Source organism: Idiotropiscis lumnitzeri, chromosome 4, assembly GCF_059441095.1.
Source record: "Idiotropiscis lumnitzeri isolate Australia: NSW breed Sydney's pygmy pipehorse chromosome 4, RoL_Ilum_1.0, whole genome shotgun sequence".
Taxonomy (NCBI): Eukaryota; Metazoa; Chordata; class Actinopteri; order Syngnathiformes; family Syngnathidae; genus Idiotropiscis; species Idiotropiscis lumnitzeri.
In genome coordinates, this window is record NC_142394.1 from 26062485 (window position 1) to 26078571 (window position 16087).

At 42.3% G+C, this 16087-nt stretch overlaps 1 protein-coding gene across 7 annotated transcripts; it reads right to left on the minus strand.

Annotated features, from left to right (window-relative positions):
- Window positions 1-238: 238 nt before the first annotated feature.
- On the minus strand, window positions 239-15202 carry elavl2 (ELAV like RNA binding protein 2). 7 transcript variants are annotated; one of them, XM_088293179.1, is made up of 8 exons: window positions 14744-15202; window positions 9129-9219; window positions 8654-8897; window positions 8443-8546; window positions 6737-6890; window positions 4302-4488; window positions 3273-3311; window positions 239-1944 (listed from the first exon to the last, which is right to left on the minus strand). In XM_088293179.1, the coding sequence occupies exons 2-8, from the start codon at window positions 9198-9200 to the stop codon at window positions 1620-1622; spliced, it is 1125 nt and encodes a 374-aa protein (XP_088149305.1). In that variant the 5' UTR covers window positions 9201-9219; window positions 14744-15202; the 3' UTR covers window positions 239-1619. The 7 variants fall into 7 exon arrangements, with proteins under 7 accessions (XP_088149305.1, XP_088149303.1, XP_088149304.1 ...); XM_088293177.1 differs by having other exon boundaries at window positions 4263-4488; window positions 14744-15201; XM_088293178.1 differs by having other exon boundaries at window positions 239-1947; window positions 14744-15200.
- Window positions 15203-16087: the final 885 nt, after the last annotated feature.

Sequence of the window (16087 nt, forward strand, 5' to 3'; positions counted from 1 at the left end):
AATTTAAAATGCACAAGACGTGCTGTGCATGTAAAACCAGACTTGAATAAAAACAAATCAAATTATTATTCAATGTCATGTTTATTTATGCCAGGTTGGTACCATCTAAAACTCTGTGAAATACCACTTACACATTTTAGTATTATTTTTTCAAATCTTATGTTGTATTTTAAATTTAAAACAATCTTTAGATTTTTTTGGGGGGGAAATATATTTTCAAAATAAGACAGAAGCAATATTTGCCCTTCAAACTTATTTTATTGATGTACTCAATTAGGGGGGGACTCAATTCCAAAGTATTAAAACGAAACAAAACATGTACATCCTCTTTAAAGACAAAGTGATTGGGTTCCAACCAAACAAAATAACTCAAGCTAAATCAAGTCAGACTTCACAACTTCAATGAATCATCCTCACGGTCAAAAGAAAGTCAACGAGCACAAACACAAATGGGAGGAAAGGCGAAACGAGTTGCAAAGGTAATCAAAATGCTGTTATTAGTTTGTCATCAACTCCTAATATCCAATTATTGACAACTATGTCATCCTGACCATTCAAGTGGATCAAGCCATTATACATATTTGGCCACTGAAGACAGGTTCATATATGCATCACGTAATAGATAATAGATTTATAGATGTGAATAGGAATCAACAGAAAGCTAATCAGAGTTCAAAAGTGTGGTTTTTAAAGACAATTTTCCCACATATCTAGAATGTTATATAGAAAACAAAAGCAATGTCTACAAGATCTGCATAACCTTTTTTTGTGTTTCTTTTTTAATTTTTTTTGACAAGACTATTTTACAGAACAAACCGATGACAAATTAAATGCACTGTAAACGCCTCATCCGGCAAACTAAGGAAGGATTTCCACTTCGGCCACCCTAAAAACTTTATGCATCAAACTTAAAGCACAATTTGGCCAAATAGTCACAAAGAAAAAAAAATCTTATTTACACACTTTACTTATGCTTTCTTTTCGTTTGTCAATATTTAAATAAAAAAAAAAGCCTTTTCAGATCGGGAAAGTGGGGAAGGACCTGGCAGGTCCGTCACTACACCGGCCGGGAAGACCTGATCCGAGTGCGCTCGGCAATCAGACGCCGTCTCAAATCGATGGGGAAAGGCTGATCGAGAAAGATGGCAAAAGGCGAGCGTTTATGCCGCAAATGTCTTTCGCTGCAAACTTTCTTGTCAAGTTCAAAAGCATCACAAGGTGACGTGAAGATATTTTTCAAAGACAAAATATTTTTTTTTTTGTTGAATCATTTATCTTCCAGGTCCTGTAAAAAGTTTCTCCAAATTTCTCTCTTTATAAAAATAGATGCTTTTAAACCCACATCAAAGAGGTTCGGAGCTCTTTGGCAAGGTACTTGCTTTAAGATTTTTTTTTTTTTTTTTGTCTATCCATCCATTAGACCGTAAGCGCAGACAAAACGCTGAACACTAAAAAGTTTGACGAGTGCAAAAACAACAACAAAAAAAAAAGGCCGGAAAAATGTTGCCGTAGCGAACCAAACGAAACGAGAAAAGAATCACAAGACGGAACGACACGAGTGCACAAAACAAAAGCGCTCAACGGAAAAGAAAGTGACGTGACGCGCGTGCGTGCGGCGGTTACGCTTTGTGTGTTTTGTTGGTCTTGAACGACACCTGCAGCACGCGGTCGCCCAGGCGGTAGCCGTTCAGGCTGCCGATGGCCACGGCCGCCTCGTCATAGTTGGTCATGGTGACGAAGCCGAAGCCTTTGCACTTGTTTGTGTTGAAGTCACGGATGACCTTGACGTTGGTGACGGCGCCGAACGGCCCGAACATTTGCCACAGGATGCTCTCGTCGGCGTCGGGGGCCAGGTTGTACACGAAGATGCACCAGCCGCTGCTGTGACCCGGGATGTTGATGCCGGCCAGGCTGCTCACCCCGTCGATGGCCATGGCCGAGAACCTGCTGTGACAAAAGCGCAAACGCATTCTTTTACCTTTACACGTCAACTTAAATTGACCTTGACTTTATTTATTATTATTTTTTTTTTTTTTTTGAGGGATGCCAACACTGGTTTCATCAGCATGAGCCAATTGAGCAACTGTGTGAGGCTTCAAACGAACTGGCCACAGAATTTCTGTCATCAGCCGGTTGCAAAAGACATGACTGGAAGCGTCAAAGAAGGGCAGGTGGAAAAAAAAAAAAAAAAAGGTGGGAATTTCAGTTCTTTGCTAGGAAAAAGTATGAAAATATTCAACAATTACATATGTAAATTATAGCACATTTTAGCTTGTATTTATTTATATATATAAAAATAAAAACCTCCGATAGACACGGTTTCACAATTTTGAAAAGGGGACAGAATTCCAAAGCGCTCCGGAAAGGTGGCGGAATTTCCAGGCGGTGTCACACGGGATGAGTTGCTCCACTTAAGCTTGTGCAGAACATCCAGCGTGACAGGTGCGCGCCTCACCATCGAGGCGAGCGCTCCGCCGACAAAGGGGCGGGTGGTTGATTGTCTGCGCGCTCAGCTGCCGGCGCAACCTGAAAGACGACTGACGCAAGCGACTTGAAAAGGGGCCGTGGCCGTCCATAAGAGATCAAGGTGAGCTTGTCGAGTGTAAACGTCGGCAATCGCGGCCCAGAAAAGTGCAAAGCTGGCCCCCGTCCTGACATGTGACGCGACGTGCAGTGTACAAAAAGCAAACTAGACATTTCGGTCATCTCCTCACAGCACCCGGAAGGAATTTGCAGAAATCCATTTCATCGGTATCGCTGCCCGACTACACACGACAAACACCGTTTTTAAATGCTACATTTTTGTGGTGGCACTTTCACATAAAACTATGTTGTCAGTGAGATTGTTCTGGTTTGAAAATGCGCTTTTACAGTTGGGCTTCATAAATCTGTTGTGTTGACTTCTTTTATCCGACGCATATCTAGATGTTTTTTTTCTCCCCTGAAAATGTAAAACTTTTACAAAACCTGTTATTCTAAAATAAATGTGATAATGTGTGATTTCTACAGTTGGTCATTATATTTCACTTTCATACCAAACAGATTTTCAGATCAAAATGACAATTCTAAATACTTCACTTTTATGAAATAGTTTAACCAGATTTTTGAACATTTTTTTTAGTTCACTATTTTTCAGAACATTTTTGGTGACCTTTTTACAAACGTTAACACTAATTTATTTTTGAAGGGCCAATAAAATTACTTCCTGTGGTTGCATTTTAAAACTACTTCTAAAGTCAGACAACTCAGATGCCAAATAAAAATTCACAAACCTTTTCACTCCATATGCCATGTTGAGCAGGTTGTCCAGCCTAAAAACAAAAAGCGGAGATGAGCGCGTCAACGTCACTTTGACGCAGACTGAATTATTCAATTCCTTAAGTCATAAGCAGAATCCACTTGCATATATTTCCGCAAATGGTGGCCAGATGCCTTTATTACTCATCTGCAGCTGAGACGGAGTTTTTATTTTTATGGCACATTTTTGGATGAAACGAAATTTGCATTTTGAAATGAAATGTTAAAAAAAAAAAAGAAAGAAAAAAAGGGAACGTTAAGCATCATTGGCGTCCAAAATAAGTTTAAAGCTATCAGAAATGACAATGTGAAGTAAATGTGCATTTGAGCATCAACAGAAAATATCAAAGTTAAGTAGCATTTATGAAAACAAAACAAAAAACAACCAGCAATCATCACAAATGTGAATGATAAGCAGCATTTCAAACTTTCAGAAAGACGCCACACATTTCAAACGTGATGTGCTGCTGTCTTATTGGCTTTACACAGTGCTAAAGTGCAGATAAATGCTGCTTAACACCAACTTCTACTTTTATGCAGTTAGTGTTAAAATGCACAAACATTATTTTGCATTCATATTGTGCCGCTTAAAAGCATTTTGATCGTTTTGAATGTTTTCTCTTCGCATTTTTGATGGGTTTCGTCCTTTGAGCACTGCCGGTAAATCGGAAAACGGTGAATGTTAAATTGCATTTATCTGCATATTAGCACCGATAATGTCACATTTACGCAAACTAACTCAGAAAATCCACCAAAAATGCAAATATTCAGCTGCAGTTAAAATAAATTAATTTAAAAAAATAAATAAATCTGACTCCACACTAACAGTTAAGGTCAGCAACAAAACTCAAATGGAAGGGTTCGTGAAAGGTTCGATATGAGTTGACACCCAGTGAAGAGGGAATAAACGTATTGAGTGTGAATAATTCTTCTCATTTCAATGTGTTTGGCTGTGCCCCTTTTACCTGAAGCGTTGTGCCTGCTGTGAGAGCGGTCCCGGGTACCTTCGATTGGGCGAGTGGTACAGCTGGGACAGCAGCGCCTGGTTAGTCTTCTGGCTGGGGTTGTTGGCAAACTTGACCGTGATGGGCTCGGCGGCGCCGGGCGGCTTCTGACAGTGGAGGCCCTTGATGGCCTCCTCGGCCTCCACCCGCCGGTCAAAGCGGATGAAGCCCACCCCTCTGGAAAGGCCTGCGCGACAACAAATTGGTCAAGGACAAACGGGTCATTGATCCTGGATGACAAGTATCAGACAAAAATGGACAAATTAGCTCATATGTGTGCCATAAAATCACTGTCATTTTTCAAAATGCGTCGCCCTTAAGGCCTCGACACACCAATCGGATGTCGGCCGTCATGGCCGACAGTCGTGTCGGCCTGTCGAACGGGAAAATGACAGAAGAACAGACCGCAAAAGCCAACAGGGACGCCAACTACTCTGGTCCTATTGCGCATGTGCGATTACATTTCTTTTTTGTAAAATTCCACCAAGATGGCGGTTCCTTTTGTTTTGCTACCATCAACCGTCTAGAACAGGGGTGTCAAACTCATTTTTGTGGACGGGCCACATCGTAGTTGTGGTTTCCCTCAGAGGGAAACCATATAAATTGATTGGAAAGACAGTTTTGAAATCAGAAGCTAGTAAGTAATTGTTCAACAATTTTTCAATTTATTTTAAAAGGGGAGGATTGGTAACAAATAAATGGCTATATCTCATATCTCAGTGTTGTTTAAAGTGAAGAAAATATGCTAGAAACAGGAAGTTGATGCAGATGATTTGCCCTTTGCGGGCCACATAAAATGAGGTTGCGGGCCAGATCTGGCCCCCGGGCCTTGAGTTTGACACCTGTGGTCTAGAGCAACAAGTGTCTGAGAACTGTAGTATAACAACTTCTAGACTCCGTGGGAGCCTTGCAGCATTAAATTACCTCAACATTGAAAATTGATATGTATTTATTTATTTTTATTACAAAATCCAGGGAAAAAGGGTTAGGTTAAATCCATTTGAGTGCGTCTGTTGTGCTAAAAATTGACAGCAGTCCTGCGTTGGGGCAGAAGGTTGCTGTCAGCCACAAAGATACATTTGCTCATGGCTCCTTTAAATTTGAGTTTTGGAAAAATGATGCACGTTCATTCGGTTGGGATCAATTATTCGTGGTACAACTCGAAGTGAATCCGTCGGGAATAAGCATCTGCAATATAACGTGTCTCAAAAGGAATCGTGGGTTTGGCAAACGTCTTGATGAACGATTCAGTTAATTAGAGTGCGACGTCTTCACACGACAGCGGAGAAAAACTGTTCTAAGGCATTTCATTTCTCTCCACGGAACAGGTCTCGCTCCAGCGCCACAGACGCACCAGAGTGCCGCTACTTTACACCCATTTCATATTCTCCCCACTCCATGCATATTTATGAATATCTCGGGTGGAAAATTGCATTTTGCCATCTCGCACCGATACACCCATGATGCATTTTGCGGGCCCCTGCTGTGTCATTTTGTTCCGACTCTCTGGGGGACAAAATAGATAAAATGGGAAAAGGTTTTGAGAAACCCAAATTAAATCGGATGCAAGTATGCGGTGAAACTTATTTGCGAAACCACCTACTCGTGAATTTTTCTGAAGAACATAACTAAAACTAATGGCGCCTATCTGTGTCGTTTTGTGCCTGCCAAATGTCCGTCGTTAAAAGTCAGCTCAGCTTGACAGTAAGCAGCAGCGTGATGGAAGAATTCCAGTCACGGTCCAACAGGCAGGCAAGTCTCCAGGAGAAGTTTTGGCCGCCGTGCTCCACCCACAAGCAATGACCAAAAACTCACTTTGGCGAGCAATTGCACAAGATCTCCGGGGCAACTTTTGTGTTTGCAGAAGATGGTGAAATCAGGTGCGAAGGAAAACTCAAATCAACACTTGTACTTCTTTTTCATTTTGTTGTACAACAACAATCGTTTGCGTGTCAATGGACAATTTGCCAATGAAGATTCACTTTGCGCTGCGGCTGTCGATGAAAATGAACAGCGATCAGAACGAGCCTCAAGTCTTTCGCTTTCAGCTAACTTTGGAGTCGTCTGCTTGCGTCCGTACATGCAGCTTCCATAATGACGCTGACGTCATTCGCGCCACCGGTGGAAGCGCCGTGTCAAAAATCAATTGCGATTGTCTGACAATTATTTTTTGCTCGTTTATAACCTTTTTGGGCAACATGAACTATGATTTATTTTTTTTTAACTATACAGAACACCACGTTCACACCATATGGAGGTCACGGTCAGAGATTTGTGTCACAAATTAGAGGCAATCCGAGACAGTCGGCAGCTCTGGTAATGTTTGACTGATTAGCTGGCCCCAAATCATCTAGGATAGGGCGTTATGCAAAATGAATAAGTGACAAAAAGTGGAACAGTCATGGTGTAGGATAAAGGAAAAGCATCAGACTCACCGGTCACCTGGTCCACCAGAATGCGTGAGGTGATGATGCGGCCATACTGCGAGAAGAGCTGCTCCAGTTCCGCCTGAGTCATGGTCTTTGGCAAGCCACTGACGTACAAATTTGCATCTCGGATGGAGGCGGAGCTCGGACGCGCGTAGGACACCTGCGGGCAGACGGACTCTCACATGAGTGCTGACGCATTTGGCTTTTTGCAACGCTCCTGAAGGCTCATCAAAAATCAACAAAGGCCAAGAAGCTCAGATGATGTAAATTACTACTTCACTCAAATGTTTATGATGGTTTAATCCATCGTCATATATTTGAACTCGGCTTGGAAATAGGGTGGAACATATTCGGAAAGGCTTCATGAGAAGCTAAAATGAGGAAGTTTAGAAACATCACGAACTGGAAACTTTGCGACTTCGAAACAGCGGATTTTACGGCTTACTGCGAGCTGAGCCTGTGGGCACTGCGACATCCATTTCAGTTGCCAGCAGGTGGCAGTACAGGACAAAATGGCCACCCTTGAGCTGCATAAAAACTCATCGATTTTTCTGGTTCTGCATTCAAAGTCGGCAAACAATATCCATCAGAAGACTGTGTTTCGACTAGTGGGGAAGGTAAGACAATTGACTTTAATCCACTTTAAGGGCAAGGTCCATGATGACTTGAATTTTAACTATGATCCAGAATGTTTCTGGATCATGATTTGTGGTATAGTTATAGTTTAAACTAGGGCTGTCAAAATTAAAGCATTAACTCTGGAGATTAATTGATTTTTTTCAACCCAGTTAAATATTTTAACTCAGTTATATTTACTTCAAAAATATTTTGCACGCTTTGAAAAAAAATTGTACCATATTAGCTGTACATCTTTAACACATCATCTCAGAACACAACTGCAAACCAACATTACTGGAGTGTGGTGCTTGTGGGCATTTTTGAGAAATGTCAAAGAAAACTGCCTGTAAAGATGACTCTGTTTAGATTGCATCATCAAAGAAAGCTATTAGAATAGTCTTTGAATTCAATCTTCTTCATATTTAGTGATTTTACATTCATTTCAAGATATTATTCAAGTAAAGCTGCATAAAAAAAATACTAGTTGAAAAATGTGATTAATTGCAATTAATCATGGAAATCATTAGTGATTAATTAGTTAAAAAATGTAATCACTTGACAGCACGAGTTTAAACATTTGATTCAAGTAAATGAACATTTCCTGGGGTGTGTCACTTTTTGCATGTACTTGCCGCATGCATTTTTTTTTTTAAATATATGTACCGGCTTTAAAATTCTACCAACGAAATGCTTTCAAAGCTCCATCAGCGTGGTTTGTGAGACGAAATGTAGGCGGTCAAGGTGGTCTTGAGTGAGAGCCCCCACCTTCACATTCATGCACTGCAGCTTTCATAGCTGCTTTTGCTCAACCCCACTCTCCCTTCTTCTTTCTCCCCAGGCAGCACATGGAAAGCGTGACGACTACGCCGCCGCCGCCGCCGCCGCCACCACTGGCGCCTGATGAATGCTAATGGCCGCCACCTCCCTGTAAACGCATACTGGCGCTTGTACAGCACATGAAACCATAGAAACTGTCGCGCTCCACTTGTGTGCCCGGATTAACAATAAGATCCCTTCCCAGCGACCCAGGCTTTTCTCCAGCCTCATTATGCCACCACTCCTGAATGCTAACAAGGTTTTTGGCGACATATTACCTTGATGGTCTTGGTCTGAAGTCTCAGGCCGTTCAAGGTGTTGATGGCTTTTTCTGCATCCTTGGGTTCCACGTAGTTCACAAATCCATAGCCGAGGCTTTGCCCTGCCAGTCAAAGCACACTTGCTGACTGCACATTCATGATCCAGTTAAGGTTCAAGTGCATTGAGGCACTTTGACTCATTTTGAAAAGTCCCAAATCCGAAGAGAACCTGTTATTTTGTCTCGGACGAGCTTGCAGGACTCGATCTCCCCGATGCTGCCGAACAAGCTCTTGAGCTCGTCCTGGGCCATGTTCTGAGGCAGATAGTTGACTATCAAGTTGGTCTTGCTGTCCTCCAAGCTGCCCGACTCCACGGGTGAGGAACAGTTGTTGGAGATGCTGGACGGCCCGTTGCTGGTGTTGTTGCACGTGGGCCCATTGGACAGCTGCGTCTCCATGGCGGCAATTACCTGCTAAATGGGACCAAGGAGAAGAGTCAGGGGAACATGGCGGCTTGCACCAACATTCTTCACACCCTGGAGACGTGGACTAGATGAAGCTACACCACTAACATGACTTCCCCGACCCGGGACTGCCCGTTACTTTTCGACCACACCAATGAAACGGTCACCGATGAGTGGGAAGGAGGGAGAGAAGCGCGAACGTGACGGGTAAGGCCAAAAGAACAAGGAAGCGGCACACACCCCGGTCCAAGGCTCGGAAGCCCACGAGCCACTTCTAAGCAGAGAGGCCACATCACACAGTCTGACTGCCATGTTAGAGCGGAGATGCCGTCTGAAATGTGGACACAGAATCATGTTAGATCAAAGCACAGCACAGGCAACATCACGCCGCCGTCGCGCGAAACGGCCCGACGCGTCGGCGGCATCGCTCCGCCGCCATCCCGACAAAAAAATAAATAAAAATCCCGGCCAATTTGCGGCATCCGAGCGTCGGCGGCCAAATGCTCGACGCGCAGCAGCAGCACCACCTCCAAATATCGACCGCTGACATGCACGACTCTGGAAATTAAAAGTCGAGTTTCAAAATGTTTTGAAGGACAACCCACGTGTTTAAAAAGCGGCCATACTTGTTTAAAAAAAAATGTTACACGTGCTAGAACTATCCGTGTGACCTGACAGTAGGTTATTCCGAAAATGATTCACATTCATACAACGCATGTTTCATGTTGTGCTGTGGCCCAAGTTTCAGGCGGGAGAAGGAGTGAAGTGAGGCTATGATCAAATCTTGCCCACTCCTTTTGGGGTGCCTCATTAGTTAGCCAAACAAACCAGTGAGGGACATCCCACTTTGTCTTCCCTCACTTTTTGCCATAACGAACGGGACCGTACACTCCAGCACAACTGCCTACTCCAACCATCCGCTTGACCACAGCTGTTTGCTTGAACGCCATCAGCACACGAAACGAGCACTGCAACTTCCGGGACACGATGTCACATGCCTACCGTGTTGTACCAACTTGCCGGGCATCACCGAAATCTACCGGAAGACAATGCTGCTCAAGTAACAGCAAGAAAAAAAAAAATGTAATGGGTAGGAAAAAAAAAATAAAATTGGATGGTTGCAAGGAAAACTGTCGCTGTGATTGGATGAGAAAATTTGGTCAGAACTTGATAGTGAGAATAGAGCATTTAGAATTCAGTCACCTCCCATCATTCAAAAATAAAAAAAAAAAGGAAATAACTTTTTTGGTCCCTTAACGCCCATAACAAAGAACATACAAAATACAGGCAGAACCTTTAATATTTGTCTAACTTGACAAGAGAGAAATTCAATTACAAAAAACATGCAGGAAGCTTTACACTGTCGATTTATCAAAAGCGGACTTTGCGGAAACGGCAATGTTATGCTCAGAAATTCCACGACGGCAAAATGGTAATCGGCCACTGTTGTTAATTGTGTCGGGGCGCAGTCGCGTGGTCATCTCAGAAAAGATGCGTAGTTACTGACTGGAAAGGAGTCACAGTGCCATCACGTGAACAAACAGCACAAGGACAATATTCTGAGTAACGGCACTTGTGCGAAAAAAATACGGACCTCAGGCCCATTATGATCTTTTAAGGCCAATGAATCGGTTGGATCGTGCAATTTATTCAGATTATCGTGGTTGATTAATACAGAGTACAAAAAAAAAAAAAATCAATCACGATAGCAGGGCTATTAAATTGAGGACATGTTGGTGTTGTCGTTCACAAAAGAACATATTGACCCGAGAAGATGACTCGCTTCAATCTGCGTCTCGCGAATATTCCACCTTCCATTCTCAGCGCAAAAGCACAAACATTGGCCACCGTCCCGCTTGCAGGCACAAATATTTCATTCGATAAACACTTGGACGGGAAATCTTGGCGAGACGCAACACCGCCAGGCACCGACTGTGTGTAGCCAGACAGACAGACAGACGTTTGTCGACGAAGCGTTACACCGTCAAGTGCAAGCAATTTGTTGGATGAAGTGCTCGGAATGGACGGGTAATCTATGGAAAAGGTGCCACTTCGCCACTGTAAAATTGTTTCTTTTTGCCCTGGTTTAAACATTATATTGTGCTTTATTTCCCACGATAACTCCACCGCTAATCGTCCTGCTTGTGTTTGTAAACATTTGCGCTCCATAACGGAGCGTTTGTGACTAAGCGGCGAACTCGTTAAAGCGTGACCTCAAGGCAAACTGTGAGCTCAGCGTGCGCTGATGTGACCCAGCACTTCAAGCGAGGGAGGCACGAATCCTCCGCCGCCGAGGACGCGAATGACCGAGTGTGCGTGACGAGCAGCCGCACGGCATGTCCGTCCTTGAAAAAGCGAGGTGGGGGTGGTTAAAAGAAAAAGTATCTCCACCGTGGAGGCACATTTGACATCCGCAGCAACAATATGACGCGAGTTGTGTAATATTACAAACTTGACTGTTTGTTTTCATCATTTCCAAAATATCCCCTTTTAACTTTGGATGGAAAATGACCAAAAACTTGCCGGCACTCTTTCAGGCCTACGCTCGTAGAATTGCGACTTGATTCTCAAAAATTAAGTGCGCCTAAATGTCTGTTTATGTGCCCTTTCTAAAACACTCTATGATGCCACATGATGGTACCATAACTCTGTCCAAATAGTAAAGTAGTACAACCCAAAGAAAGTTGAGAGAAGCTTCGTGTATGGGGGAGAAGCCAAGTTAAGCCTGGGTTATTAAAGAGAGTCTGTCAAGCGAAACGCAAGCATTGTGTGTCGTCGAGTCCCATAGCTAACAAGAGTTAGCGTTAGCAACAGAGTCCGAAAGTGGGCTCATTTCACCAAATTACTTAATACAACGTAAACTTCCCTTACATTGCAGCACGGCGGTGATAAACTTGCATTTAAAAAGAAAGTACGTCGTCTGTTTTAATTTCACACGTAGGGACAGTCATGTCTGGAAGCTAGCTACAGTTAGCACACACGAGCTACTGCGTACATCTGATGGAACGCCACACGTGATGTACTGTTGTGGTACGCTAAAATATCGTAGTGTCTACCGTGGATTATGGTGGGATTAGTCGGCGAATTTTCGTTTGTTAAAAACAAAACAGTTTTTCGCCAAACAGCAATAGCACATATGGAATGAGCTTGCATTAAATGTTAGGCAAGCCCCCTCTCGGTCCTTTTTTAAAATTCTTTGAATCCGCATTTTTATTCTTTAGCTTTTGACTCAACATGAGACTGGCACTGTTCTGCTGTTCTTCTGGTATCTATTGTAAATGTGTTTATGTGTTTTAATTTGTGTTCTTATTACCTGCTAATTCATAAGACACCATATGGAAAGCGCTTTGTTACAGCTCCATCTGTTGTGAAATGCGCTGTTAAAAAAAAATGTATTGTATTCTATTGTATATGCTATGATGCAATTACGGTCGCTCGGCAACCACATACGGCTTGTTGTGTTTCTACTTTATAAACTCGGAAATATCGGGGAGAGGGCTTCAGGTACATACTGCATTTTATATGTGTAGATTATATTATGCATAATAGAGAAGAAAAACATTTGGTATTGAGGTTAAAAAAAAATTTAAAATTCAATGCAAGTGTTTTTTAGTTGTAGCACAGTACATTTACCTACATTTATTATGATTACAGTCCCATCTTCATTAAAAAAAATTGGATTGTGCTCAAGTATTTATAGGTAGTTTCATAGAATTAGTCCAACTCAGCATAATTTATGGTTCCATTTAAAATGCACTAAACTTTCACATGCTTGCACCAAAAAATGCGTATTACGTTTGTGGACTGCTGCAGAACCACACGAGAGCACAGAGACAAACATGGCAGCCATGTACAAAAAAAAAAATAAAAGAATCGGGAAGTGGAAAATCTAATCGAAGCTTGAGTGAATCGTTACATCCCCATTTTGACATTCAATTTTTGAGATTTCAGGGAAATTTGGTCGCATGCAGCTATTAACGTAACAGCTTTTACATAGGATGAAAGTGATCCAGCTTAAACTGATAAGTAGTAGTAGGATGTTAAATTTGTTTCCTGATAGAGAGTCTCTTACATTCTTGTCAGTCAATAACATGATTTTCATACCTTTCAATATTCCTATGAAAGCATTTTGAATCCTGTAATGTGATATTTTACATTCACGACACATAAGTCATCAGTTTTATTTCCATTTAAATTACACACACTTCAATGCTTCGCTTGCTTGGACTTTTTTGGTTGAGCAATATTATTAATACCAGCATAAATATGTGAATATTGTTGCTTTGACAAATTTACATTGTGGGATATTCTCGGTAGCTAGTAAGCAAAGCAACGAAAAGGAAACTAATGAACGGCAGAGCCACCCGCCACCCTAAATGAATCAAGTATACATCGAGCCATTTCCATCAGAACTGCACTGACACACACACGAGGGCTTCTGATTTGTAACACGCACGCGCGCACACACAGTAGCAACTGCACAACTTCATTCAAGGACGTCACGTGGTTGCCTTCAACATAACACAATTTACAATACTGAAAGACACCAAAACCACCACATTTTACATGTTAAAATAACTAAAAAAAAACCTGACACCTCCCACTGCCCCGCGTCTAAAATTAAAGATGCGGCAGGAACACTAAAAACACACATGCTACAATTACAAAAATGTTCTAAACATGTTAAAAGTTCACCGCCTCCAAGCAGCGAGCTTGATTGACGACTGCGCAACACCTGTGCGCTGCAAACAAGCATGCGCCGAGAACTTACAGCAAACAAGTAAAAGGAAACTTAAAATCTCACCTGGTATTTATTTGTTTTATACTTTGGACAATATCGCAGTGGGCAACATTACTTAAAACAAATGTTTGTTATGTGCTAAACCAGCAAAATTACTTACAGACAGAACGTGCTCTTTTTTTTTTTTTTTTACATGTACACTCGTGGGAGGCAGGAGACTACAACAATTGTCTTTTCTAGAAACTTCCATTGAAGACTACGGTTCAGACTACTTAAGCAAGTAAAAAAAAATCTATAATTTAATATCCAAATATGCGCACAAAGCACAATAAGACGGTGGGCCTTTCGCCACAATTGGGGGGGGCACTTGTACGTCCTCCCCGACAGACGAACAACGAGGAGGCTAACGACAAGCTAGCAACTTGGCGCCGCTCAAGTTCGACGTTGTATGAAGCTCCACTGACTCTTTTATTTTTTGGGGGGGGGGGGGTGAGGGACCACCAATTCGACACTAGCACGCAATGGCGTCTTACCGTTAAATGTTGAAGCGACGTAGCGTGTTAAAAGTCTGCTCTCTTGGAACTTTGCGGTCTTCGTGAGCGTGAGGGACGGTGGTGTGGCCGCGGCCGACCTAAGTAAACTAATCAGGCCCTCGGCCAATCAGAGAGGGCGAAGCATCGACCCCGGAAATGGCATAAGGACTTGATTGGCCGCAGGTGTACTCGATAAACCCAATGGACAACATGGCGACAAAACAATGGGAAAAAATTATCACACGAATTAATTTAACAAGTTATGTAAATTAGGACAGCAACAACTCACTAGTATTACAGACAATTGAATTACTAATTCCTTTTAAACCGTGGAGGCAGACTGACACGAGACATTCATAATATAACACCAAGCTGGGTCCTGTATTTTGGGGGAAAAAAGTCAAGCAACCTGTCTGAGCCCGTTCATGCACTTTTAAGCAATACACCGATCCATGCTCACTGATCGGTACCGTCGGATCGTGGGACCATGAACGCATCACGCGGCGTTCACATGCAACCAGAGATAGTCCGTCGTTCAAAAACAGCCACAAGACAACGTGCAAAGAACAACATCAGCTTACCGTTTCTACAAATGAAAGTTACGGACGTCCAAATAAGTAGCCAACGGTGTTCGGTATATGTATGTTTTTTTTAAAGTTCAAACATAAAAGACAAATGACATAAAATGAGGATGTGAAATAAAATATTTATTAAATCAAAACACACAAATGACTTCCTTGCTGGAACAAAAGGAGAAGGGGTCGGAAAGGGAAAAGGGAATGAGAGAATTAGGGTGGGAGAGGGGGGGGTACAGAATAAAAAAAAGAATCAAATAAGTAAAAAAAAAAAAAAAAAAAAAAAAAAAAAGGAGAACCCCCTGGCTCGTGCCTGTCTCGCGCTTTTACAGGTGAGCCATTCAAACAGGCGACATCACTAAGTGCTGAGCGATGCACGGAGGAGCTCGTCTTTAAAAGGAACATAGTCCTGCCGGCGAATATATACAGCCGTATCACAGCTCCCGCTCTCTCGCTCGCTCGCTCTCTCGCTCTCTCTCTCTCACGATCTCGCTCTTCGCCCATCCATCCTGCTCCCTCCCTCCCTCCCTCATTCAACGCATGCACTGGACGCGGAAGTATACTCTCCATCCTTCCAGACACACGCGCGCGCGCGCGCGCGGGCACGCACTTTTCGCGATTGGCTCCGCGTCGCCACAAGGCGCCATTGGTCGGCGCTGCTGTCACTCATCAACCACTTTTCTCCTCCACGTTTGGTGTTCAATGGGTGGGGGTTAAAAGGACATGTTTTAAGGCATAATCCCGAAAATTCATCTACAAATATGCACAATAAATACATATTTTATTTTTTTGGAGGGGGGGAATGCACATTTTCATGCTTGTTTGACAAGACATCAGTTCAGTGAGCAGCAAAAGGAATTGCAATTTGCTCCATTTTCATATTCACATGTGAACTTGTTTAATGTTTATTTTATTCAAACTCACGTCATTATTTAATATTTAATTTGAATGTAACTTTTTTTATTTGAATGTTCTTAATTTGATTATTTTATTGGACTTGCATCATTCATTTGAACTGACAATACATATTTTTTTTAATGTGACCTTTTTTTAATTAAATTGCTAGATCAAATTTTCAAGTTTTATTTTTTTTAATCTATTTTGTGCATTTTACACTATAATGAAAATTAGAGGTGGGAAAAGTGAGCGAGGGGAGGTAGGAGATCGAAAAAGGTCACTTGCAGGGTTTCCATCTTAATGACAGCCGGAGTTTAAGTCCCATTCCCCTGGGAGTTAGTCATGCTCAGAAATATTAATGAGATCATTAGCATTTAGATGGCATACGCCAAATTCCTTAAGTGAATCTACAGGAGAACCTCTTCTGCACATTTTCCATGCCAACTTGGTAAA